The sequence below is a fragment of the Malus sylvestris genome, chromosome 3 (assembly GCF_916048215.2).
Source record: "Malus sylvestris chromosome 3, drMalSylv7.2, whole genome shotgun sequence".
NCBI classification, from domain to species: Eukaryota; Viridiplantae; Streptophyta; class Magnoliopsida; order Rosales; family Rosaceae; genus Malus; species Malus sylvestris.
This window is the reverse complement of record NC_062262.1, coordinates 6,099,926-6,125,010: the sequence shown is the minus strand read 5'-3', so window position 1 is coordinate 6,125,010 and position 25,085 is coordinate 6,099,926. Positions and strand designations below refer to the sequence as shown.

The window sequence follows — 25,085 nt, the reverse complement described above, 5'->3', positions numbered from 1 at the left end:
CACTTTATTGATACTTGAACAGAAAGATCATGCGTTTGGTTACTGCTGGAGTTTTTTTTTCACTGTCTTCATCTTCCTTTTTTGGCAGATCTTGTTGACACTATTCCACCCTCCGACTATAAGAGCTAGCTCGTTATCAATTCCGCTCGTAGCTCTATCAATCTCGCTCTCGCTCTGTTTTTCTTACCGACCTCAAATTTTTTTTTATGGCAACAAGAGCCAAGACCCAGGTGAGCCACAGAGAGTATGTCAAGAAGAAACAAACTACAACAAGTAGCGTTGTGCAAGATGGAAGGTTTGCTGAAACTTTTAGATTCAGGTTTCCTATGTGGTCTGGATTCTTGCCGATGAGACTACTCAAAAATCTTGCCGACAGGGTGGCGGGAACTCTATGTCTGGGCACGGCGTCTGTGAGGGCGAGGCCTTCACGGAAGGACTCGTCATCTAGAAGATCGATGCCATTCGTGGCTCCTGTTGATTCTCATAGAGAAGAAGCCATAGAAGATTGCATTGAGTTCATCAACTCTTCATCTATTTCAAGATCAACTTCTATGGCCAAACATTCTCCTTAGATTTTCAATGAAATTTATGAATTTCTATCCCAACGTCGTTACATCAATCGATGGTAACAAATGAAATTGAGAAACAAAGTTTAATTTAGTATTGTACGGAAGTTTGATGTATCAAATATGATAGCTATCCCTATGCATATGGTTGTATTGTTTGTATATTGGTGTCGTTGTATAATGCAAATTTCTAAGCGTTAACAGGCTGCTTCTTCTTCTAGTTTTGAGACCGGCCTAACCCTTTTAAGAACAGAGAAAAAAAAATATCATCGGAGGTAAGGTGGCATCGATGAAGATCAAATTCCAACGTGATTCGAAAAACAAAGAGAGGTAGACGATTGCAAAGCTCAAGGGTTTGTGAAGTCATATAGTACACTAGGCCGGTGACTCAGGCCACTGTCACAAAGGATGCAATCCGTGCATTCGGGGTTGCACCTACGTAAGGGGCTCGTTCGCTTGTGAGAGTGGTCTGACCACGTGGTTAGTCAAACTGTCCCACTAAAGTTTATCTCCTAAAGCATTATCTACTAATCTTCACCGCTTTTTGTGGTGTGGGGAGAAAAAAAAAAACGCGTGTGAAAATCATTTGTCACAAAGAAAACATCAACGAATCAGAACCCCATTTGCCACAAGCTATTCTAATTTCCAAAATATATCATATATATTATCTCCCAGCTGATCAAAAATGGATATCCAAATGAAATTCTTTAGATGCAGAGAGAGAGAGAGAGATGAAGAATTTAACACAGCTTAACGTGTTTCACAATGATCAATGAGTACAGAAAGCAAATGAGACACAGAATACTGCCTGAACCAGTTTGTGGGAACCAATCATCCAAATGATCAGTCCTTCTTGGCAAAAAGGCCTCCAAAGCCACCCTGCTTCTTCGGCGGCACAACCACAGTGCCCTTGCGGCCGCTGACGGTACCATTCTTGTCCTCAACCTTCTTCAGGATTGGATCAACCTCAAGCAGCTGGTCCTCCTTTGCTAGCCCTCCAAGGATCCAATCAAGCAGACCCTTCTCTTCTTTGCTTCCTCCCTTGGCTGCCGTTGCAGCGTACACTTGCCCAGTTGCCCAGCCGGTCACCACTGGGGGAAAGACCATTGTCAAGGAAGCCATTTTTAAGCTTGTTTGAATCTCCACAGGAAAATGGTATGAAAGTTTGGAATAGTTGGGAGTGAATAAGATGAGGGAAGCAAAGTGAGAAGGATAATATATCCTCCGAGCCTTTTTTAAGTGAATGTGAGCCGTTGGATGATTTTTGTATGGTGACTTAGATTTGAATGGAAGTGTTTGTGGCACAAGGTCTCCACAAGTGTCTTATCCTCTCATTCCTCAAATATTTTTGGCCAATATTTTTGCAGGTGTTTGTAAATTCTACAAGGAGGAAAAATGAAGGGTATTTTGTAAGATGAGGGCTCATCCTTAGTGACATGGATGTGATTAGGAGACGTGGCAGTACCATAACCTGTGCAGTTAGTGGAGACTAGAGTTTTAAAATATGTGCCAAGTGGAGATGGTTAGCCAACTAGGTCTAACTTCTAAGGGGGTTTAACGTTAACAAACTACGAGAACAAAGCGTGGAACTTTTATTCGATCAAATAACTCTTTAGATTCAATGCATATGGAGAAAAAAAGATGTTAACTTGTAAGCATTTCCACTGTGAATGTAAATGATGGCATAGTTACCAAAGAAACTTATTCTTCACAATTCTACAATTTTTGTAATAATTAAAAGGGATAAGTTTGCTTCATCACTATTCCATATTCTACCTTCGACATGGACACTTGGAGTTGGCATCCATTTTTTATTCAATATAATTTAGGAAATTACTGAATTCACCTAATCAAAATCTGTTAGTGCGAGCTTCTTTTTGACCTGAAATGATACGTTCCTGAAATGATACCAGGGCAACGGGCCCATAAATCAGGCTAATCGAACTAGAGGAAGTAACTCCAACCACTATGAGCAACTACTGCTCAATAGTCTGGTTTGGTTATCAACAAGTTGGCCGAACCCCTTCTAACCCGACGAACCTAAATTTTTCTCCATAATCTGTCCTCGAACTGGCCCAAATGTTAAGAGTGGATTTGACTTAGGTTTCGATAATGTCATGAAGAGAAGACTGGGTGGGACCAAGCTAATAGATTAGCTATGAAGAAGACCAAACTATAGAAAAGACTTCCATGTTATTCATACACCACTACATTGGCGTTACATATTAATAATAAATTAAGTTGAGAAGCACATGCAATGTTTCTTCTTTCTCTGATACTCTCAACAAATAAGACAATGTAATACAAATTCTCTCCGCATAACATTATACCAATGACATAAAACACGACGAAAATGGTGTACATATATTATATGCAAGTCCTTCTCCTAACTAGCCTGCCGTATGAGTTAGGCAATGAAGAAGCCCTTACCATAAAGATTGGCGCGAATGTACTGCCGCCAATCTTTACGGCATAGTAAACAATGTGAATAACGAAAAGGGAAATTTTATTTGAACCCATGTAACCTCTTTCTACACCCAACTTAAATTTAAATTGTTAATTGTCTAGTTTACCCTATTGCATAATTACTATTAAGTACAAAATGAAATTAATAATAAAATTCAAATTTATCAATAAACCCATTAAACCCTACCATCACTCCTTGTTTATCCTAAGTTCAATCTAACTAAAACCCTAATAGGTCTTGTAGAGAAAAACAAACTTTTTTATTGATGGATGGTGATTTTGAAGTTTTGAATCTTCCAACTTGGGTATGACTCAATTTATGAATATTCTCTTCGTTTGATTTCAATTTTTTTAAAGTTTAAAAGATGAGTATTTGGGTTTCAATTTTTTTCATCAATTCTGAATGGTTTGTTAAACTTTCTGCAATTGAAAAATTCTAAGGAAAAACTTCTTACCAATATTCTTAGATTATAAACTTCCTTGCTTGTTGATAAATATAAGGGGATGAATTGTTTGATTTGTTGCTTATGCACATTAGTAGAAATAAAAAAGGTAAATGTTTGTGTTTGGTAGCAAAAAAAAAAAGAAAAAGAAAAAAGGTAGCCATGGAAATGCTATTGGGAGGAGTGGTGGGGCAAGGACGGCTCTCTTTTTTTTTCAAAAAAAAAAAAATCAATTACATATGTTATTTACATAAATTCAAATAAAATTTCTCTAAGGAAAATCGATCCACATGCGTGCAAATCAATGGGAGTGAAGAAGCCCTTGCCGTGTGGATTGGCCAATCCTGGTGTATTGACAAATATGTAACCTGCAGCCAACCGTTTTTTACTAAATTCAGCATGCATAGAATTTCTGTACAATATTATTGCGCTGAAACGTGAGATTTGGACAAGGATTGGTGTCCACTTCTGAATTCTTGTATGCAAAGATTTATCTTTTCGTACTTGCAATATTAATATTCCAGATCAAATGAGACTATGAGAGGCAACTCAGCTACGTCTCTTATTAGGTCTCAGCCAGTTGTTTCACTTAAAAGAAACACATATTTAAGATTTCGTTTTCCAGATTTTTGAACAGTTGAACCCCTTTTGTCAAATCGGGTCAACCGATTCCACCCACCCTTTACTCTCACACTCACAGAGATTTCAACCAAAATGTGCATGGCTTTAGGTTCTGAGAAATTAAATTAAGCTCCTTACTCATTCTCTTTTTATGTGCATACACTCCAAGAAAGTGTTTCGAGTATTTTGAAGAACCCTAGTTAGGAATTAAATCCATTGCTTGGCAGGAAATTAATAAAAATTAAATAGCACTCTAAGAAAAAAATATATGATGAGAATTAAAAAGATAACTCGTTCGTATATATTTGTCACACCCACCATGGAAAATGGATAGTCATAACTTTACTTGTAAGCTTACAATTTTCGGTGGCATGCACAGAAGTAGAATTCCAGAAACCAGCTTCTGTCCACACAGAAAAAAAAAAAAGAAACCAGGTTCTATGCACATTGCCTAATTCTTCACTAAAAGTTGTAGTGAAAGTAGCGTATAAGTGCTTCTCTATAGCATCTATGATGTTTTTGTTACCATTTTTTTTTTTGACCTAAATTATAACCTGGGTTGTAGTTTTATCTATGCAAAGGCTAATTACCGCATTACACTATATATTTTGTGGTCCTTAGAATATGACCCACGTTGTACTACAGATCAATTTTGTCAACTCTGTCAATTTTCCTGTCAAATGAAAAGGCAAATGAGGAATTTTATTTCCCAGCTTAAATAATTAAAAATTAGTGTGAACACACTCATCATTTTTCTGAAGTCATTTTAGAGTGTTACGGTTAAAAGGATACACACATGCATGTTATTGAGTTACATGTTCTTTTAGTTGTAAGTGCTTTATTAGAACACTAAATTAGTAATTAATTAAGATTTTCAACCTAACGGTCTAATTATTATCAGACATGAAAAGTGCGAGCATAGTCACTCGTGCACATGAGTGACTTCCAATTGTATCCTACAATAACATTCTATGATCAAACAAGAAAAATGCTAGAGGCAGTTACCCATATACATAAGTGATTCTCAACTATTGGTGTAATGTTATCACACAATAACAATATCATATCATACGTTAAAACAAGAGATAAACCTTATACTAAAAAGTTGGATTTTAAATCTCAATTTCTTGTACCTATATATGCAAGGCCTGGTTCATGCAAGCATCATCTTTCTAAATTACAATGTAAGCATGATCTTTCTAAATTATCATGTAAGCATCATCTTTCTAAATCAAGAAATTAACCATATTGTAAGCCAATGTCATGTACAAGGATTGAAAATGATACCGCGTACCTTAACATGTCGACGTCGGCCGGAGGTGGCATTTGCTTAGGGCCAGTGACGAAAGCAACAATAAGACAGTTAAAAACAAGTTCAAACCCCACCCAATTAATCAGTAAATAATGATTTGATCCGGTTAACTAATTAAACACACCCCATAAGCAAATATCTTCCACGCACCTACTCAATCGACCACAAATTAACAATATAAACCCCTCACTAATTACCTTTTTTCTGAAAATATGAGTACACTCCTTGCAATTCAATTTTCTTTAATTAAAATCCATCATGATAAATTTCTCTAACAAAAACCCAATGACTAGGCTCAAACTAAGCAATATCCATAATTAAGTTTCACTTGGCAAAATTTGTATTTTTGGATGTCTAAATTACCCCTAATAACACTTACTTTGGGTCTCTCACTTATTATCTCCATTTATTTTACATTATTTCATTCAATTAAATGTTTACATGATACCAATGTTCCTTATATAGTTGTTTTCACATGATGCTAACAAATTAGTATATCCTACAAATATAAAAAAAGTTAATTTATTCAAAATTATCAATATTTTAAATGTAACATAAGTAAATTATTTTGCACAACATATATAACAATATAAGTTCCTAGTAAATTATGTAATGATATATGTAAAATAATTTACCTACAAAATAAATAAATATTTTTTATTCAAAATTAATTAAATACCAATATTTTGCAATATATATATATATATAACAATTTACCTACATGCAAAATAATTTACCTACAAAATAAAAAAATGTCGATTGATTGCACACTCTATATAATAATAACAAAATGTGGCTAGTACATATGTAATATCACATCAAAAATAATTTACCTACAAAATAAATAAATGTTTTTTGCCAATTGATTCAAATTAATTAATTGCATATTATTTTACATAAAAATATAGATAAATTATTTGTACGCATATATATAATTTTAACAAAATGTGTCTAATACATACATGCAAAATAATTTACCAACAATGATTGTCAAACAAATAAAAGAAATGAAATATATGATGGTAAGAGAAGTATAAAGTAGATAATTTTATAATAATAAGGCACTTATGTCTCACAATTATGGTGGATAATTAAATTCATTAACATAATTAGAGTGTTGTGGCACAATTGTAAATAGTTTGAAAATAATAGGTATTTATTTGTTTACATGGCAGTCTACTTCAAATTTGGGTTTTATTTGGATGTTTAAAATGAAATGAGTTTTTGTCAAGAAAATAAGTGTTGCATAGACTTGTATCTAAAGAACCCTAAATTTTTTTATTAGGTTTTCGTGTACATATTTCCACGTACAGTCAATTTCCTATCAACTAATTGGCAGCGACTTGTATGCCCCAAATTTCCCAACAACTCTTCCTACGAAACTTCAACATTTTAGTTTATATCGATCTTTATATATACACCCGTCTCACTTTTTCTCTTATTATATACTGCTCGATCGGCCAATTCTAGAACCACAACACTAATATAGCCAGCTAAAATGGAAGCCCTACCTATTTTCTCCGCCCTATTTGCTGCCGCATCCGTATACCTCTTCTGGTTCTACCTCTTGGCTCGAAAACTCACTGGACCAAGCGTCTGGCCGGTCGTGGGCAGCATTCCGTTTCTCTTCTCAAACCGGAAGCAAATCCACGATTGGATCACAAACAACCTCCGCGCCACTGGGGGTTCAGCCACATATCAAACATGCACGCTCGCTCTCCCTTTCCTGGCTCGCAGGCAAGGGTTGTTCACCGTGACATGCAACCCTAAAAACATCGAACATATTCTCCGAACACGGTTCGATAATTATCCCAAGGGACCGACGTACCAGGCAGCATTTCACGATCTTTTGGGGGAGGGGATATTCAATAGCGACGGAGAGACGTGGCTGACACAGAGGAAGACGGCCGCGTTGGAGTTCACGACGCGGACATTGCGGCAGGCCATGGCTCGGTGGGTGAACCGGACGATCAGGAACCGGCTTTGGTTCATTTTGGATAAGGCGGCGAGAGATCACATCGCGGTGGACTTGCAGGACCTTTTGCTTCGCTTGACTTTCGACAACATTTGTGGACTCACATTTGGTAAGCAGCCCCCAAGTTTATGTTATAATTACACTATCACCCCTGAGCTCGCATAATATCTATTCATGTATTGATATTCAAACTAACATTTTCCCACCAGGCAAGGACCCGGAAACGCTGTCGCCGGAGCTACCCGACAACCCGTTTTCGAAGGCATTCGACAACGCCACCGAAGCCACTCTCAAGCGCCTCCTCTATCCTTCCTTCCTATGGAGAATCCAGAAGCTTTTCGGCCTCGGCGCCGAGCGACAGCTGGAGAAGAGCCTCGAAGTCGTTGGGGACTATATGAACGACGCCGTCGCCGCACGCAAGTTGACGCCGTCCGACGACCTCATCTCTCGCTTCATGAACAAGCGCGACATCGACGGCAACCCGTTCCCCAGCGCCGTCCTCCAGCGGATAGCCCTCAACTTTGTCCTCGCCGGCCGCGACACCTCGTCGGTGGCGCTCAGCTGGTTCTTCCACCTTGTCATGGAAAATCCACAAATCGAGGAGAAAATCGTCGCCGAGATCTCGACAGTCCTGAAACAGACACGTGGCGATGATCCGCGACTCTGGGTCAAGGAGCCTTTGGTTTTCGACGAGGCGGATAAGCTGGTTTATTTGAAGGCGGCGCTGTCTGAGACTTTACGATTATACCCCTCCGTGCCGGAGGATTTTAAGTACGTCGTGAACGACGACATTCTGCCGGACGGGACTTTCGTGCCGGCCGGTTCGACAGTGACGTATTCGATTTACTCGGTGGGGAGGATGAAGAGCATCTGGGGGGAAGATTGCATGGAGTTTAAACCGGACCGGTGGATCTCCGCCGACGGGAAGTTCGAACCGCCCAAGGACGGTTACAAGTTCGTGGCGTTCAATGCTGGACCGAGGACTTGTTTGGGGAAGGACTTGGCTTACCTGCAGATGAAGTCGGTGGCTTCCGCCGTGCTCTTGCGTTACCGGCTGTCTCTGGTTCCCGGATTCCGGGCCCAGCAGAAGATGTCACTCACGCTCTTCATGAAGGACGGGCTTCAGGTGTATTTGCATCCACGTAAGCTTGGAGGTGGGCCAGATCAAGTTACTCAGGCCGCTGCCACCTCAGCATAGGCAGGGGTATTTTCGAGATTCAGAAAAACTATGGCATGTGTACTTTGGTGGCTAGTGGGTAAGAGAGATTTTTTAAAGTTCGTTTAGATGTATTTTTAAAATGACTGAAAGCGTTTTTAGTGAAAATGTTTTTGAAATCAATCCTTAGTAAAAATGCAAGTAAATTCTGGAAAATCACTTAAAGTGCCTCTTGGAAGAAACACATAACTATTGCTTCTTGCAGAAAGCACTTTAAGTGCTTTTGGAACCAAAAAACATTTTCTCTAAAAGCACTTTCAGTCATTTCAAAAACACATCCAAACAAGCTCTTAGTATGCTGGAAACACGGTTTGGAATACTAAGTGTTATAATATAATTGGCTTAAAATTAAAAAAGAATTTAGCCAATTGTATTTTGACACTTGATGTTTCGAGTTGTGTTCCTGACACACTGAAAAATTTCTTGGTTGTAATTAAGAAAAATGTATACGTTGTCAATTGTTGGTTTTGTTGGGTGGGTTAAGTAAAAAAGTGGGTTGAATGGGTGAGTGATGGTTGCTCATCTATGTTGGAAGATTTGATGATGTCTTTGTGTTGTTAATTATATTCCATATTATTTGATGTGTTTTTTATTAATACTTTTATTAATAAAATGTAAATGTACACTCTTTAACCTATTCTATATATGTAGTAGTTAAACTAGATTGCCAATTGTTTTAACATTTTTAATTTAGTTAGGGGTGATGTTTTTGTTTTGCACAAACGAAGCGAAGGCGGGAGAATCGAATGTCACTTATCCGAGAGATATGATTAACAAATCATTAGTAGCTAACCAACTTGTAGGAGGGAGTCTATCTTCTAATTTGAAGTTGCACACAATTTTTCTCTCTTCAAAAAATTGAATGTAATAAATTATTTCTTTCCACCCAATCCTAAACACCAACTTGTATGATGATATTGTAGGAGGATTACAAGGTAAATTTTCGATGTAATTGATGTACCAACTTGTATAATAATTCAATGTTAAAGAATGAAGCAGATGTCACTTTATCGCAGTGGCGGAAAACAATAATGCGTATGCAGTGATGCAGTTCTGCAGTTCGATCATCACCGATCCCATTTCCTCTAACATTTAACAATTTAACCCATTAAAACTATTGTTTATAAGAAGAAACAACAGTTTAAGAATGATTCAAAAGGGTATATTAATGGGAAATGCATATACATGCAGATTACAATATATTGCTACATAACCATAATTATTTGAATTGTTAGTATTTGATACAACATTTACAGAAAATGGCTGTGTGTTGAGGTCATTTAATTTTTATATATATTCATCTTTCATGAAAATGGGTATGAAATGCAACCAAATTTACCAAACGCCGTTTCAGATTTCGAGCTCGCCGTTCCATTTCAAAATCTTCGAACAATTCTCCTTCAAGTCCAAGAATATCAACAAAAAGATGTAGCTTTCCTTGCAAATTGAATTTCATGGCGTTTTTGGTACTTCTGTATTTGGGATCGAAGCCCCGCCCCGAGCGATTGTTAAGGATAAAGTTATCTGTGAACTAATCTATGACCTTTTCGCCGGTTGAGAAAAGATTCCAGACAACAGTTCCGACCAGGTAAAGCCCTACTGAAACCTTGAACACATCGTCCCAAGAACCTGGAAATAGTCAATGTGGAGAGGGAGGGATGTTAGAACTTAGAAACTGCTTGCTGCCTAGAGCTTACAACTTGATGTCCTGACTGGATGTCGAGGCCAAAAATTTATGGCCAATTTGATTTCCACATGTGTGAAATGAAAACTAAAATCTGCAACAGATGGAGACTAACCATGTTGTAAGATGTAACCAGTGGACGCTGTTCCAAATACACCTGCCAGCACTCCGGCGGTATTTGACAGACCAAGCAATACCCCCTGAGAAACATTTGGAACAAAGATAATTAGAACCATATTTACTCTTCACTCTGCCATACAATATTACAAATCCGAACGCGTGCATTGGCAAGTGATCGACAGGCTTATGTTGGAACTTAGTAGGATGTTTGATCCCACGGTTAAATTACACGGATCAAATTTGAACATACAAGCCAAAACCAGATACTAAAACCAATACTTACAGAATATCGTGGGGCAATATCTTGATGGTTTGAATATAGACCAGATTGTGAGAATGCATCAGTTCCCTATCCAAGCAAAAGAGACAAAAACAAGATAAGGCAAATGATAGCAAATGAACAACCAAAATATTAAGCAATTGTACCAAGCTTTGAAAAGAAGCATACCTGACTGCATGCCATACATAGAACAGCCATTGCAGGAGAATTAATATGGCTCAACTGTGTTAGGAAGAAAGCGGGGCCTAAAAACCCAATTGTTTGCATAATCTGCAATGGATGATATAGATTAGCAACGCAGACAGCTGATTTAGAGAAATGTGATTTTCTAGGAAGATTGTTCCCCAGATACTGTTTGGTTTAGATAAAAAAAGATGATGTTAATGTAATACCTTCCGAACCCTTGTCACGGAGAAACCCTTACTGACTAGTGTGTCTGCAATCCAACCGCCAAGATTTGCAGAAAATGCCATTGTTAACCAGGGCAGGACGCAGAATAGCCCTGATTCGGTAAGATTGAACTTCAGTACCTAATGGTTGGATTAATGTAAAATCAGTATTCAACTTGCAATTTCAGGCCCGATTGAACACTTTGCCACTCTGCAGCAACAAGCATTAACCCATTTCATAGTACCGTCTATTTTGACAAAGCCACAAGAAAGTTAATTTATATACTAGAAGGAAAACTAGGCAGCATGACATTAGGGTAACAAATGCAAGAAATTATGACTTACTTGGTTATAGTATGTTGGCATCCATGTGAGAAGAATAAATGTACCCCAATTGTGGCAGAAGTGAGACACTATCAGGGCCCAAACAGGTGCTTTTGACAAAATTAATTTCCAAGGAATCGCTTTAACAGGTTCCTTGGAAATACTACTTGCAAGAATAAGCTTCTTCTCCGCCGGTCGCAGCTCTGGATCCTCGAGAGGTGAACTATGTGCCTACATCAACAGCCCCATGAAAAAAAAAAATCAAATATTAATCTTATACATCAGTATTGGAAAATTGATGACATTGCTTACAAATAACCAAACTTCAAGAGAAAAGTCGTAACTTATCTTGCAAGTAACATGCTTCTTGACAAAACCGTACTATTCTATGTGGGGGATTTTAAAATATCGCTCACCTTACTTAGCCATACAGCGAACCAGACCGTCCCAAGGGAACCAAAGGAGTAAAAGACTGATGGCCATCCAAACTGATGTATTAGATATGGCGAAAAGGCCAAGCCGGTGACCGATCCAAGATACATTCCACTGTAAACCAGAGCCAAAGATCGACTTCTCTCTGCTACAGGAATCCATTTTGACAGTATATTATTCATGGCAGGCATAGCAACACCCTGAACCGAAAAGCAGACTAAGTGAATAGTAATTAGTAAAATTTAACAAATAACCATAGTGATTAGGAATTAGTAATTAGCAAAAGTTAACGAATAATCATAGATATTAGTAACTGATAAGAAAACTACTTCCTACATATTAGATATGACTGATGAATTTTAGAAGACCAACCTCACCAATCCCCATGAAAGCGCGAACAACTAGTAGGAAAGGCAATCCAATTTTAGCAGCAACAGGAGTCAGAATAGTAGCAATGGACCACCAAATGACTCCAAATGCCAGTACTTGCTTCCCACCTACTGTGTCTGCCCATATTCCACCAGCAATCTGCCACTCACAGTTATAAGTTAACAAAAAAAAAAAAAAAAAAAAAAAAAGATGAAACACCAAAGTGTTGAGTCCCCGGGGTTAACCCAAGTAGCGAGGGAAGGCGGAGTAATAGTAGGATTATGGTAAGTTCAAGATTTTGATTCCCTTCAACATAACTAAAAGAAAAACCGATATGTTAATCTCATCGGCTATACAATTTAAATTCAGTAGGAGAGGATTTAGGCCTATATGGTTATCTGCTTAATGTTGTTTGACAACACGATATTCTAAACTACTCTAATCTATAGAAAAATGGGTTTAATAAACTCAGGTGCAATAAAGCGGGCACATTACTTTGATCAACTCGCTTAACCCTATCGCATATAAACTCAAATTGAGAGCTTATAAAGCAAGTTCAAACATGTAATTACTGATTAGGAGAAGTGCATAAATGTAATTAACCTGAGTGAGTAGGTATCCCCAGAAGAAAGAAGATTGTATCAAACCCACAGTTGCTGGGTTCCAATTGTACTCTGCTGACATGGGCAGTATTGCAATGCTCATATTTACCTGCCATAATTCACACACAAAGTTACTTTTTAACTGCCGTGATTAACTTCCATCTTCCATTTTTAACATTCCCAAATTGCAGAACCATTAAAGCTTCGAGCTTTTAGCTTACTCTGTCCATGTTGCATAGAAGGAAAGCCGAAAAGCACAAAACGACAATGACCCATCGTTTCGGAAACTCTTGTAACCACGAAACCTCCGCCGCAGACTCCGCTTCCAAATCCTCCTTCACCGAAACGACATCGCTCAACCCCTTGTCGAACTTATCCACGGATTCCGATATGTCGTACGCCTCCGATTTAACGTCCGCAAACACTTTCCCGCCCCTCCGGTTTCCGCCTCCGCCGCCCGAAACGCGAACGAAGCAGCAGTACTGCTCCCTGTTCCGAATCCGCACTCGAAACCGAAACGGCGTTTGGGGTCTCGGGTTATCGGCGCTGAAACTTCTGTTGGTGGCCGAAAAATCGGGCGGGGCGATATTGGGCTTCGGAGAGAAGGAGTAAAGAAGTGCTCTGGCGTTCATGGTTTCCAGATCATGAAACGACTCGTTGAGTCACTGAGTTACTGTGTCGCTGAGTGACTGTTCCGAGTTCTGAGCATCGCAGCGCGCGAGACGCATGCTATAAGGTCGGGGAAGATTTCGGAGAGGGCAAATGTGGAGGGATATTTATCTGCACTGGCTGAGGTTAGAACACGTGGCGGTTGCACGGAAGGGATTTGGATTGTTGAGGGTAAGGTTAGGAGGCGGACGGTTATTTCCGCTTTGTTTTGGGTTGGCGGGTGGTTAACTGAAAATTGAATCAGAATTGCTATTTAATGCTTCTCAATGGACTGGGCTGTGGCATTTGGAAAGGTTTGGGCTTAGGCTTCTATTTCAAACTATAGGGTTTGCTCTTGGGAGGCTAAATTTTTATTTCTCTTTACAGTTAAACATGTTTCTGACTTAAGTGAATATTTTTTTAATGCACATCAAAAGTGCACACTTAAATAACACATCTGAAAAAGAATCGCTAGATTCCGTTAATTAAGTGATTTAACTACTGTTATTTAAACATGTAACTTAAATGTGCACTTTTGATGTTCATTAGAGAAAGTCTCATGACTTAAGAATGTTCGTGAACTTCGTAACATTTTTTTCTCAACCAACATGATATTATCATATACAGTAAGATTGTTTTTCAATACCAAGGTAGTGTGCACGTCGAGTGCTATTAAACATTTCCCATTCATATATATAGGGTTAAGATTTGGAGACATTCATTTTTTTACACCTATTTTGTAGAACTCACTTCGTATTGTCTTTCAACAATCCAAAACGTCTATATTTGAATTCACTATACATAGATCATCCTTATAAAAAAATTAAGCAATACAAAACCATTAAGACATTTATTTGTAGTGAAGAAAATGAACGAATACGGTTTTGCAAATAAACACTAAAATGACTATTGTTTAATCCAACGGTTGTTTGGTTTTTAAATTTGGGTGATTTTAGTAGACATGGTCTAAGAGAAGATTCGTGACATCGATTTTTCATTTTTGGCATAATGTTAAACCCCACCCCCCAATATTTGTAATTTTACTTTTGTACCCTAAAGTTTTATTGAAATCACATTTTAGTCCCCTTATCCTTAACCAAATCCGAACCCTCCCTTTAGATTCTCCTTCCCTCTTAGCTTGCCACGTGGCAGTCCTTAACCTTATCCCTCTTCTTCTCTCATTCTTTTCCTCGATCTCTCTCTCAACTTTCTATCTCTCTCAGCTTACCTTCCCTCTCATTCCCGGCAACACACCCATGTCGATACCCAATGGAACACCCCGACAACGACAACACCCTTGCCACATTCACCATCGTGGTAACTCTCTCCCTCTTTCTCTTCTCGGTGAAGCATAGAGGCCACCCAACCCATCCGCGAGCTCGATTACTTCAAGCCTAGATTCAGGCCACCTCCAGCTACCCCTTGTCGTGAAACAGGTTTGGAAACTCTCCCTCTCCTCCTAAGCTTCCTTTTGGTACCTAAATCATACCCTAGGGTGGTAGATCGATGTTGACCGGAGCACGGGAGGCTCCGTCCTCTTTCCCCGACGAGGACAAGCAACCCAGGACCTTTGGGCCTAAACCCCAAGCCCAAAGCTTTAGGGCAACCCAAACCCAAATTCTTGTTAGATTAAGCCTCTAGGCTGTAAGGGACTTGGGCCTTAGGCCCGTTAACCTTTTTATTTTATTTATTTATTTTTATTTTCTAAAACCCAAAGGCATTGGGCCAGGCTTTCAAGCTCAAACCCTTTATATAGAACCCAAGGCCCTCGGCCCGTTTAACCCTAAACCCTTTCCCCTTGGGCTAGGTTACCAGCCCACTGACCCAAAGCCAAACCCGGATCCAACCCAGGCCCAGACCCGTTGCCTTTGACTTTGATCGGTCAACGGTCAATGTTGACTTTTGTTGACTTTTTTGGTGTTTCATATGGGACCTCTCCTAGGCTAATTTCGACGTTTTATGACGTCCATTTCTTGAAATTCAATCATTTGAGTATAGTTTCGTTAATTGTACCTTTTATGTGCTTAGGTGCAATTATTAGCGGTGATTCCGTCATTCCTATTTCATACGGCTCTACGACGACAGAGTATCTGTGAGTGGACCCCTTCTAAAATGCATGTTTTAATAGTAGAAATGCATACATGAAAAACATGATTTAATGATTACGTTTTGTGAAAACATTTTATAAGCAATTTGGATTTACACTTATGGATTATCATGCTATACTATGAATATTTTGGAATACCATATTTTATCGAACTAATGTTCTTTATAGTATATATGATGGATGACTATATACTATTTATGAACATGTTTTCTTTACACTTCTTTATAGTATATATGATAGATGACTATATGCTACGAAGATTATTTTAAGATATATGTACTTATGTTTTGGGAAAGACTGCATTCAATGTTTTTGTGCGTATCTGGTGGTCGTTGTGCTGCCTACAAGCGATGATACTTATATTGGCTTCGGCCGGGCGTAGGTTGGTGCCTGTTTGGCAAATGAAGTGTTCTAAATGAAGAGTTCTCTATGCCTTCTGACGATATTGATACCACTAGTTAGCACACTATATACAAGATATGTTTTATGAAAGGTTTTATGGTATGCTACGGTTTTCAGAAAACCTTTCATATATTATGCTATTAGTTTTCATAAAACTTTGGGGGTTAGTATGTTGATAACTGTTTCAATATTATATATATTTATCAACTTGGTCCACTCATGTTTGTTTTACGCCCCCTCAGGATATAGGAACGAGGATTATGACCCGTGCTACGAGGCTTTCCCCTACCAGTGATATCGTGCCATCACCTCTGCTTTGACATCTTTGTGATTGCACCTTCCATTGTATTCTGAATTAGATGTATGCTCTAAACATGTTATGTATTATCAATGTATTTTCATTGTTGGTAGTTGAATATTATTTATATCACTATCTTCACGCAGAAATGAATAGTCACATCTTATTATTTTGCTATAATTTTATACGCATGATTTACATGTTCTCAGCATATGCATTCATTAAAAGGAAAACTAACGAAAAGTCCAAAAAAACTTATCTTTTAACGAAAAGCTCTTTTTAAAGGTATAGTGAATAGTACCAGTTAAAGGTAAAAATGTGGTTTTTCGTTAAAAATGAACAGTACCGAGAGTGTTTTGTTAAAACTTCTTTCATTAAATGGCTTGCGTCACTTTCGGGTGTGGGCCAGCACGTGGCCATCCCGATGTCCCTAGGACATCAGGATCGGTGTGTCACATAATGTGAGATGATTATATCTTCTTGTATGCAAAATTGACTCCAAAATGGGTCCAATCTTTGTTCCCTCAATGATCTTACTTGAAATATTTTCCCTAATGTCCCTGTAAAATAACTTTCATAAAACTTGTGTCCCAATGAAATTTGTTCTCTTGGGTCACTCATTAGCCATCATACCTTGCAAAAGAAAATGCCTAAACTGCGCATAAAGTCCACAGTTCTTTCAGATATTCAAGCTCAAGGTTCTTATACAAGTAATTGCAATGATGACTACAACGTCGTGGATGGAACCAAAACGCTTTGTAGGTCAGTCGTGTCAAGCAATTAGAGTTTCAGAAGGAAGGCTTTTTTCTATAAAAACTGAAAACTTATTGCTAAAGACTCCTTCAGCTTTCGACAAAAGACTTTTGAGCTTTGATCCCACCACATGTAAGAGAATTATCAAATGAATTGTGTAGCCTATATGTAAGAAGAAAGGCTTTTTTTCTATAAAAACTGAAAACTTATTGCTAAAGACTCCTTCAGCTTTTGACAAAAGACTTTTGAGCTTTGATCCCACCACATATAAGAAGAATTATCAAATGAATTGTGTAGCCTATATGCAGCAACGCTCCGCATTCATCCATGTATGCACGATGTGTGATTCTATTATCAATTTCTTTATCTTCAACGCTTTTTCTTATTGGAGCAATATCTTGATCGATTAATATATTTTAAACTATAAAGAAGGAGATTCAAACTTTGATGTAGAAAGATAAGTATACTGCTCTAGCCGATTCAAACTTTAAATCCAGGTCTATATCTTCCACTCCTTTTATATTTATACAAGTTCCGAAGATATGAATGAGATTCACTTCGAACGATCACATAATTGTTGATGCAGATCCTAACAACTGAATACCCGAATGAGAAAACAAGTTTCCTCACCAAATGAACAACAAATTGATACTCTCCATACTCAGTGACGTTTAGCACACATGAGCTCCTTAGATGAGGATTATATAAGGTGCATTTTTGCTAAACACTCTTTAAGTGTGTCAGGAACATAGCTCGGTATCCTAAATGTCATAACATTATTGGTGGAATTTTGTTTTTCAAGTTTCAAACCAATTGTATTATTATACTTAGTGTACCGGAATGTGTTCCCGACACACTGAAAAATCTTTCAAGTGGTGATAATGTTCATCACCTACTTATTGTCATTGAATGATTTTAAAATGTGAAATTTATGTTTATTTACTACACAGATCTCAAATTTAAACTTATCTAACAAAAATAAACATGGTAATAAGCAACTCCATTACTTGAGGATGATGAGGAAAAATAATATATAGCCTCAAGCCCTCATAGTGTATCATGAATGATAAGATAGTTTATTTCCATACATGATTAACAATTGAAATGGTGACCAATTAAAGCTGCCCTTCCCAAGTGACATCATATTATCACGTACGCATATTTGGTCACCAATTGAATTACGGATTTGGATCCCATCCGGATCCAAATTGTGGGGCTTTTAAGGACCCTTATATCTTAGTCATTTACTGTGTATCGTGCGATAAAAAATCATTTAATTTTTTTTATTTAAAATTAAATATAAATAATACCTGACGAAAACTGCATGTACGATGTACGATAAACGGTTAGAATGTGGAAATCCTTAGGATTCCCGCAAAGTAGATCCGGGGAAGATCCTGTTCCGGTAGAAGAATTCACACCATCATTACCCACTAATCTAAAAGCAAATCAATGTCGGCATCTTTCTCCTACTGACTGGGGCAAAGGAGAAAGGAAATAATACCTAGTCAAGATAGAAAAAACAATTTCTTTGCTGTGCAAATGAAAGCTTTACTAAAAGATAAAAACAGCACTGCAGAAGCTTCCTTTACTTCTTTTTCTTCCTCTTTAGCCTGGTGTGTTTTTACTTCTTCTTTAAGTCAACAATATGGTCCAAGTCAAGCGCACTGTTAGTCAAATTTTCTTTAATAGTACGAGACTATTGAGTAATCTGAAAAATAAATAGTAGAAATTGATCTTAAGATTTATTTTAAGAATTCAAACGGTGAAGATTGTTTAAAAAGTAAGATTACTTGTGGGTTAAATTGACCCTAAGATTCATTTTAAGAATTCAAGGGGTGAAAATTGTTTAAAAAGTAAGACTACTTGTGGGTTAAACTACCGCAAACCCTTAGTTAGCATGCAAGGTTTTATGAAGAGTTAATGATCTCATTCAGATTCAGGATGCAACTTCATCTTCCTTAATTGTACTAAAGCATATTAACTTACATGACGTTATGAGTGAAACTTTACAAAAACTTATAAGAAATTGCGTCATTCATCTATTGTCAATTGGTTTAAAAAGTGAAACCTCATTTTCTTTCAAATTTTCATAAAACTGAGGCTAAACGTATGTGGACCTATTGAAAATGTTACATTTTCGAGTTTCTACTCTAAAATTTTCACAATTTAGTGCGATTAATTTTGTACTTAATTTGCCATTAAGGTAGGTCATAGGCCAATTATGTACCATGATTACCTCTTATTATAAGATAGAAGTGGGGAGATTCCAGAACAATATTTCATCAGCCAAAGACGAATCATATTGGCCTACCATAAAAGAAAGCTAGGACGCGATTTGAAATAATGAAAACCGTTGTGGCATATATATTGATGTTAATCAAACCAATATATCACGAGATAAAGTATAATTCTACTTTGTTTGATGAATCCATCGAAATCCTATTTTAATTTAAGGAGAGGGGCAGATTACATCGGTTTGGTTTGACAATAAAAAATATAACTGAATCAAATAGTATTCAGTGGTTCAGTTCGATTCAATTTTGATCAATATCACTATTCAAATCGAACTAAACCAAATAAAAAATGGGGAGATCATATCGGTTTGATTTGGTTTGATTCGGTTGGTTTAAGCCTATTCAACACATAAATAAAAAAACATTATACATTTTAAGAGTTTTATTCTTCTAAACATTCACACATCTTGCGCGTTCCAATTGGATTGAAAGATTAAATTTTTCGGAACATAAAAGTTCATCAAGTCAAATAGAACCAAGTTTCAATTAAATAAAGTCTCGTGCTAGCAAACAATTTATTAGCTATAACCTCATATAAGCATGAAATACATATAATCACCTTATTGTTAATAATCATTACAACTTGTAAAATAAACTAATTAATAATTCCAAGAGACATGGTCAGTTCGATTTGGTTTTGATCGATTTTAAAAGTATCAAAATAGAACCAAACAAAAAATAAATTGTTTTGGTTCGATTTTTAAATTATTTGTTTTTACTTGATCACCAAACAGACCAAATTAATTTTGTTTGAACCAGTTGATTTGGTCGGTTTAATGCTCACCCCTATCCAAAATGCATGGCTACCAACACTAGATAAATTGTAAATGAGAAATGCTAAGGAGACTCTCTCAAAAGTAGGACTCTCCATAGACTTTCTATCACCTCATGTTTTTGGCACAATATTTTATAATGTTGGCACGAAATTAACGTTAAACTATGACGACCCGTCCCTAATTTTATGATTTTAGTAATTTTAAATGTGAGAATTGACGAAAATGCCCCTAGAGGCGAGGGCGTTGACTTTGTTGACCGTCTTTTTGTGACGCGTTCGAGCTACTATTTCGCTACATTCTCGAACTACTCGACGATACAGACACGTAGGCGCAAGCAGAATCGAATTCGGAGTTGCGATGAAAATTTTACGGATTTACGAAGTCGAAGAGCATTTTAATAATTTCATCATCATCCTAAATATTTGGCTCTCTATTATTTTAATATTTTCCCTTGAATTTTTGTCCAGTGGGACCCACCCATGTGGGACTCCCCACTTCTTTTCCCCCAAATCTCATGCCTTCCAAATCACTCGGAACTCTCTCTCTTCCCTATATCTTCTCCCTCTCATCTCTCACCTTTCTCTTCTCTCTGTATAAAAAAAAACAAAAAAAAGGTGGAGCCGAGCAGTACAACCACCACCTCACCACCTTTCCAGTGAACTACACCTGAACCACCATACCATATCCCTCTGTCTCTCTCTTGTTATGCATCTTTCTCCCTCAATCTCCATGTCGTCTCTCTCATCTCTACAAACACAGGACAACCGTGAGGTTAAGGTCATCACCATCGCCGTCTTCCATGGCAGATGACCATCGAACCAACGTTCCCAAGATATCATATCATCTGAAACCTAGCCCTAGGTTTAATTCCAAACATCCCAACGGGAATAGCTCTCGAATCTTAGAGTTCTAACACTGCGGAGACTATTCGGCATGGATCTCACCACTTTCTATGAAGGTGAGTGTCGATTATGCTTTGTGTGATCTCCCCCTTGTGGTTTAAAATGACTTTTAGGTTTAATGAGTGAAGTTTGGATTGGTTTCATGACATAAATGGCAAGGGAGGAAGTTTTCCAGATTTCTGGAAAATTAGGAACCGTGGTCATCTGACAACTTTCAAGCCATTTTTTCGGCCAACACCGACCTTAACTCGGCCTCACCTTGGTATGGTGTTGCTCTCTACATTTCTAACTTCAAAATGGCTCTTGAATTATTGATTTTGGTGGAGAATCAAGCTCGATATGAGCTCTGGAAGTCGGACCAAAAACCTGCAAAATGCAGGCCTTCGCAAGGAAGCTGAGTACGATGGTACTCGCAGGCACGTAGGCGTGCGTGGGCTTACATGGGTCATCGGCGCGTGCGGCGCGTGGAGAAACCCGAGGTCCCTCTTTAGGTTTCTCGACATGCCGGACCCGAATCCGCCCTCATTTTTCCCCACACTTTGTATGAAAATGCGTTTATACGTTAGTACGTTACGTATTTACATAAATGGTTTCGTTTCTAGGCGAAACGCCTCGCAAGGACTCTCGATGCTACGAGTCGGGTTCGACTCAACGACATGATTTGTGAGTGGGTCTTTTCTTGATATACATACATACATACATACATATATATATATATATATATGTTTAGTTTCCATATATACATCTAATAATGAATTTTCTATATGAATGTCGTAGTTAAATTAATATTTATAGAAAATGACGTAACGAAGAGAATTAGGAAATCATTATGAATCTTACGGGATGCCTTAGCTAAATTTACGTCTATGAATAATATTATGTTGACTAGAATTATCAAATCATTATGGCATGGCTACATTTATGTTATTTGCTCATCGTTTGCTGCACCGGTGTTAGTACTCGTCCGGGCCAGGGCCAATCTTTCACGTGTATGTGCACATCGCACTGTACACTCACTTTGGATCCCTTGTAGGTGTCAGTCCTATCGTACAGGTTGCAATAGGCAGCTCCGACTTGTATGTGTTGCGCATAGCGCCAGTCTTCACATGATTGTAGTACTATAGTGTATATCATTGTTACACCCAGTCCTATTCATGTCAGAATACCTCTGCATGAACTCATGTGTCAGCATGTGTCAATGAGCACTCGATATGAGATGTTTGTTTATGCGAGATTATGTTGATTACGGACATCATGCATTTACTTATGAAATATTGTGCCGTATTTAACTCTTGAGCTATTGCAGGCTATGGTAAGTATGTTCATACTATATGTAGTATGTATATTTTGGAAACTATACTTGTTTTACAGTGAGAGGTTAATTATGTTTTCAAAAATGTTTTTATAAAACTTTATTTTTAGGCCCACTCACCCTTATTTTTCTCCCCTTCAGGTTCTAGTAGCAGAGCTTTCGTACTGATGAGGATTATTGGCAAATCTTGGTGTAGACAATTACATTCGATGGTATAATTCTCACCCTATTTTACTGTACTGTACTTGTGCTCTGACATCACGTGTGAAATAGGTTTATTCCTGCTCACAACGCACTCTTATATTTAGGCACTTTGAGGTTTAAATTTATTCACATTTTCCACATCACTATACTTTATGGTTTTGTCTCTCTCCAGGTGTCGGCCAGCACAGCTCGATTCGAAATCCGAGTGAACATCCCAGGTCGAGATGTGTCATAAACTATGACAAAAAATTCATAAAGAATCTTACTTTGAAAAGTCCGCATTTCTCGTTGTAAAATAGAATCGATTCTGTGAAGCACTAAAACCGATTTAAACCTCAAAGTTTGGCTTCACCAACTTTTACAAAATTAAATTGGTTTCATGCATGTACTTTTGGGGATCCTCCACATACAGTGCCATCCTAAATAAGTGAAATTTTGTCGCATAACTCGATTTTTAGTCATAAAAACTAAAACCCTACAATTTTGGACACAAGTCATGTATCATTGTGTTCATATCGATCTATCAAAGAAAAAACAAACTAAACTTAATTAAAAAGAAAAACTAATGAAAAGGGTTTGAAAACTTTGAGTTTTAATGAAAATGACAAAATAAATGGTAAAATGAATAGTACCAGGATTGACTTTTTAGTATAAAAATGTGGTTTTTTGTTAAAATGAACAGTACCATAACTTTTCGTTAAAGTTCCCTAGACAGCAATGACAAGAGCAGGCTTTGGATTGTCTTTGAGAAATGGCAATGCATGTTAAACCCCATTTAATTATTGAATTGTTGGTTTTGTATATATAAAAAAAATTGTTTAATTAAATGGGTTGGCCGCTTTTGTGGGAGAACCATGCACGTGTGTAACCACATCCATTCCATAGTATCACATCTAAGAGTTTGTTCTTGATCAATTTATTAATCTCTTCTTTAATTTCCAAGTTATATTATATTGATACATGAACGTGAATGATGACGAGCTTAAGCAATTCCACAAGCCAATCTCAGTCCTCAATCAATTGTTGACAATGATGAAGAATTTTGGATTGTCGATCCTTGACGTGACTAATTCATTTTAATTTAGGTATCTACTTCATGATCAAGAAGTGCATGCGTACGGAGTTTACGTGTTTGATACGATGATGTATTTAATTAAAATTTGTGTATATTTAGATTAAGTTATACAATGAAATAATAATAATTCGATTCAAATTAGTTATTTATAAAAGTTAAATTTAAAATTCAATACAATTACATCGTAGAAATAAGTGATTCCATTTTATTTCATAGTTTTTATTAAAAGGAAATTATGGACAAGTTGTATTTTTGTATATCTCAAAAAAATGTAAGAGAACGCTAATTACGGTTAAAGTTGCGACAGAAAAGTAAGAACCATGTGATGCATGCGGGGTGTTTCAAGTGCATGTATCATCTTCAAGCCAAACAAAAGCATGCTTCATGTGAAACCATAAAAAGTACAAGTCATAAAAAATGATGAATCACTATTTATTACTACGATCTAGTAGTATTCTTCTTCACTTATAAGTGAGAGTCTTAGATTTGATTCTTAAAAAAACGAATTTGAACCACATTATTTGCCCTTAGCGTAGATAATATCGTTCATTATAAAAAATGATGAATCAAGGGACGTGTTGAGAATAAATCTCACATTAATGAGACGAATGACCTTGCATGTGCTTATAATTAGTTAGGCTACTCCCCATATTGCCAATTGATTTTATAGTAGAACCCAAACTTCTTCATGAGTAAAACCCACATTGATGAGATGAGGGACTTGCATGGGCTTATAAGTAAGTTGGGATACTTCTCATATTGCCAATAGATTTTATGATGGAACCTCAACTTTCTTCATGGTACAGAGCTGGTTGTCCCACTATAAAGCCAAACAGCCACGTCACCCTATTGTGTTGTCCACATGTTAGGCTTGAAAATTCGCCACACGTGAGGGGTCGTGTTGAAAATGAATCCCACATTGATGAGATGAGGGACTTTACATGGGCTTATAAGTAAGTTGGGCTCCTCCCCTTGTTTCTAATTGATTTTATGATGGAATCTCAACGAGTCTATAAAACTCCATTAAAATCGATGAATTTATAACTCTTTTAAAATCTTTCAAAATCTTAATTGAATATACAGTTTCTTCAAATGTTAATCACTAACTAATATGTCTTGGTAAATTAGATGACAATATTTCTTAAATTGTTAATAATTAAGATTCAAATAATGTTAGCATGACAGATTCACCTTTTTTTTTATGCACGTACAGTTTCTAGCTGTTAGATTGCCAAATTTATCCTTAATCATAACCGCATATGAAATCCGAATTTTGTACCTAAGATTCATCCCCTATACAAATATATGATGCATGTATTTTGAATTGCCCTTGAAATGGAAGACAGTTAATCACAGTCAAAAGCATGTTATGGTAATAATATGTGAAACAGGTCCTTATATTCTCCAATTTTTAACGTAGGATTCACACTCTCTCGCAATATTGTTAACCCTACCCTAGTCACAATCTCATGAACCGGCAAAGCTCTCACTATATATCTCCCCATCATCTAA

General features: G+C 37.2%; 3 protein-coding genes and 1 long non-coding RNA gene across 4 annotated transcripts; 2 read left to right on the top strand and 2 right to left on the bottom strand.

Annotated features, from left to right (window-relative positions):
- Positions 1–1,202: 1,202 nt before the first annotated feature.
- LOC126616012 (uncharacterized) lies at positions 1,203–1,931 on the bottom strand. Its single transcript, XM_050283966.1, has one exon. The coding sequence runs from the start codon at positions 1,686–1,688 to the stop codon at positions 1,410–1,412; it is 279 nt and encodes a 92-aa protein (XP_050139923.1). The 5' UTR covers positions 1,689–1,931; the 3' UTR covers positions 1,203–1,409.
- Positions 1,932–6,850: 4,919 nt separating this feature from the next.
- Positions 6,851–9,236, top strand: LOC126615989 (cytochrome P450 86A1-like). Its single transcript, XM_050283945.1, has 2 exons — positions 6,851–7,492; positions 7,593–9,236. Exons 1-2 carry the CDS (start codon positions 6,907–6,909, stop codon positions 8,579–8,581), a joined length of 1,575 nt encoding a protein of 524 aa, XP_050139902.1. The 5' UTR covers positions 6,851–6,906; the 3' UTR covers positions 8,582–9,236.
- A 503-nt stretch (positions 9,237–9,739) lies between these two features.
- On the bottom strand, positions 9,740–13,617 carry LOC126615988 (sodium-dependent phosphate transport protein 1, chloroplastic-like). Its single transcript, XM_050283943.1, has 10 exons — positions 13,021–13,617; positions 12,801–12,908; positions 12,201–12,356; positions 11,813–12,028; positions 11,418–11,627; positions 11,076–11,213; positions 10,852–10,953; positions 10,687–10,752; positions 10,399–10,483; positions 9,740–10,228 (listed from the first exon to the last, which is right to left on the bottom strand). Exons 1-10 carry the CDS (start codon positions 13,429–13,431, stop codon positions 10,131–10,133), a joined length of 1,590 nt encoding a protein of 529 aa, XP_050139900.1. The 5' UTR covers positions 13,432–13,617; the 3' UTR covers positions 9,740–10,130.
- Positions 13,618–14,674: 1,057 nt separating this feature from the next.
- Positions 14,675–16,372, top strand: LOC126616015 (uncharacterized). The gene is made up of 3 exons (XR_007620960.1): positions 14,675–14,883; positions 15,476–15,539; positions 16,199–16,372. It is a non-coding gene; the product is annotated as an uncharacterized LOC126616015 (long non-coding RNA).
- Positions 16,373–25,085: the final 8,713 nt, after the last annotated feature.

Excerpts from the sequence above, each read along its gene's own strand:
- LOC126615988 (XM_050283943.1), bottom strand. The coding sequence starts at position 13,431 with ATGAACGCCAGAGCACTTCTTTACTCCTTCTCTCCGAAGCCCAATATC. Across the intron at positions 12,357-12,800 it reads GGGGATACCTACTCACTCAG|ATTGCTGGTGGAATATGGGC; the intron begins GTTAATTACATT and ends TGTGAGTGGCAG. Across the intron at positions 10,753-10,851 it reads TATGTATGGCATGCAGTCAG|GGAACTGATGCATTCTCACA; the intron begins GTATGCTTCTTT and ends TTGCTTGGATAG.
- LOC126616012 (XM_050283966.1), bottom strand. The coding sequence starts at position 1,688 with ATGGCTTCCTTGACAATGGTCTTTCCCCCAGTGGTGACCGGCTGGGCA.
- LOC126615989 (XM_050283945.1), top strand. The coding sequence starts at position 6,907 with ATGGAAGCCCTACCTATTTTCTCCGCCCTATTTGCTGCCGCATCCGTA. Across the intron at positions 7,493-7,592 it reads CATTTGTGGACTCACATTTG|GCAAGGACCCGGAAACGCTG; the intron begins GTAAGCAGCCCC and ends TTTTCCCACCAG.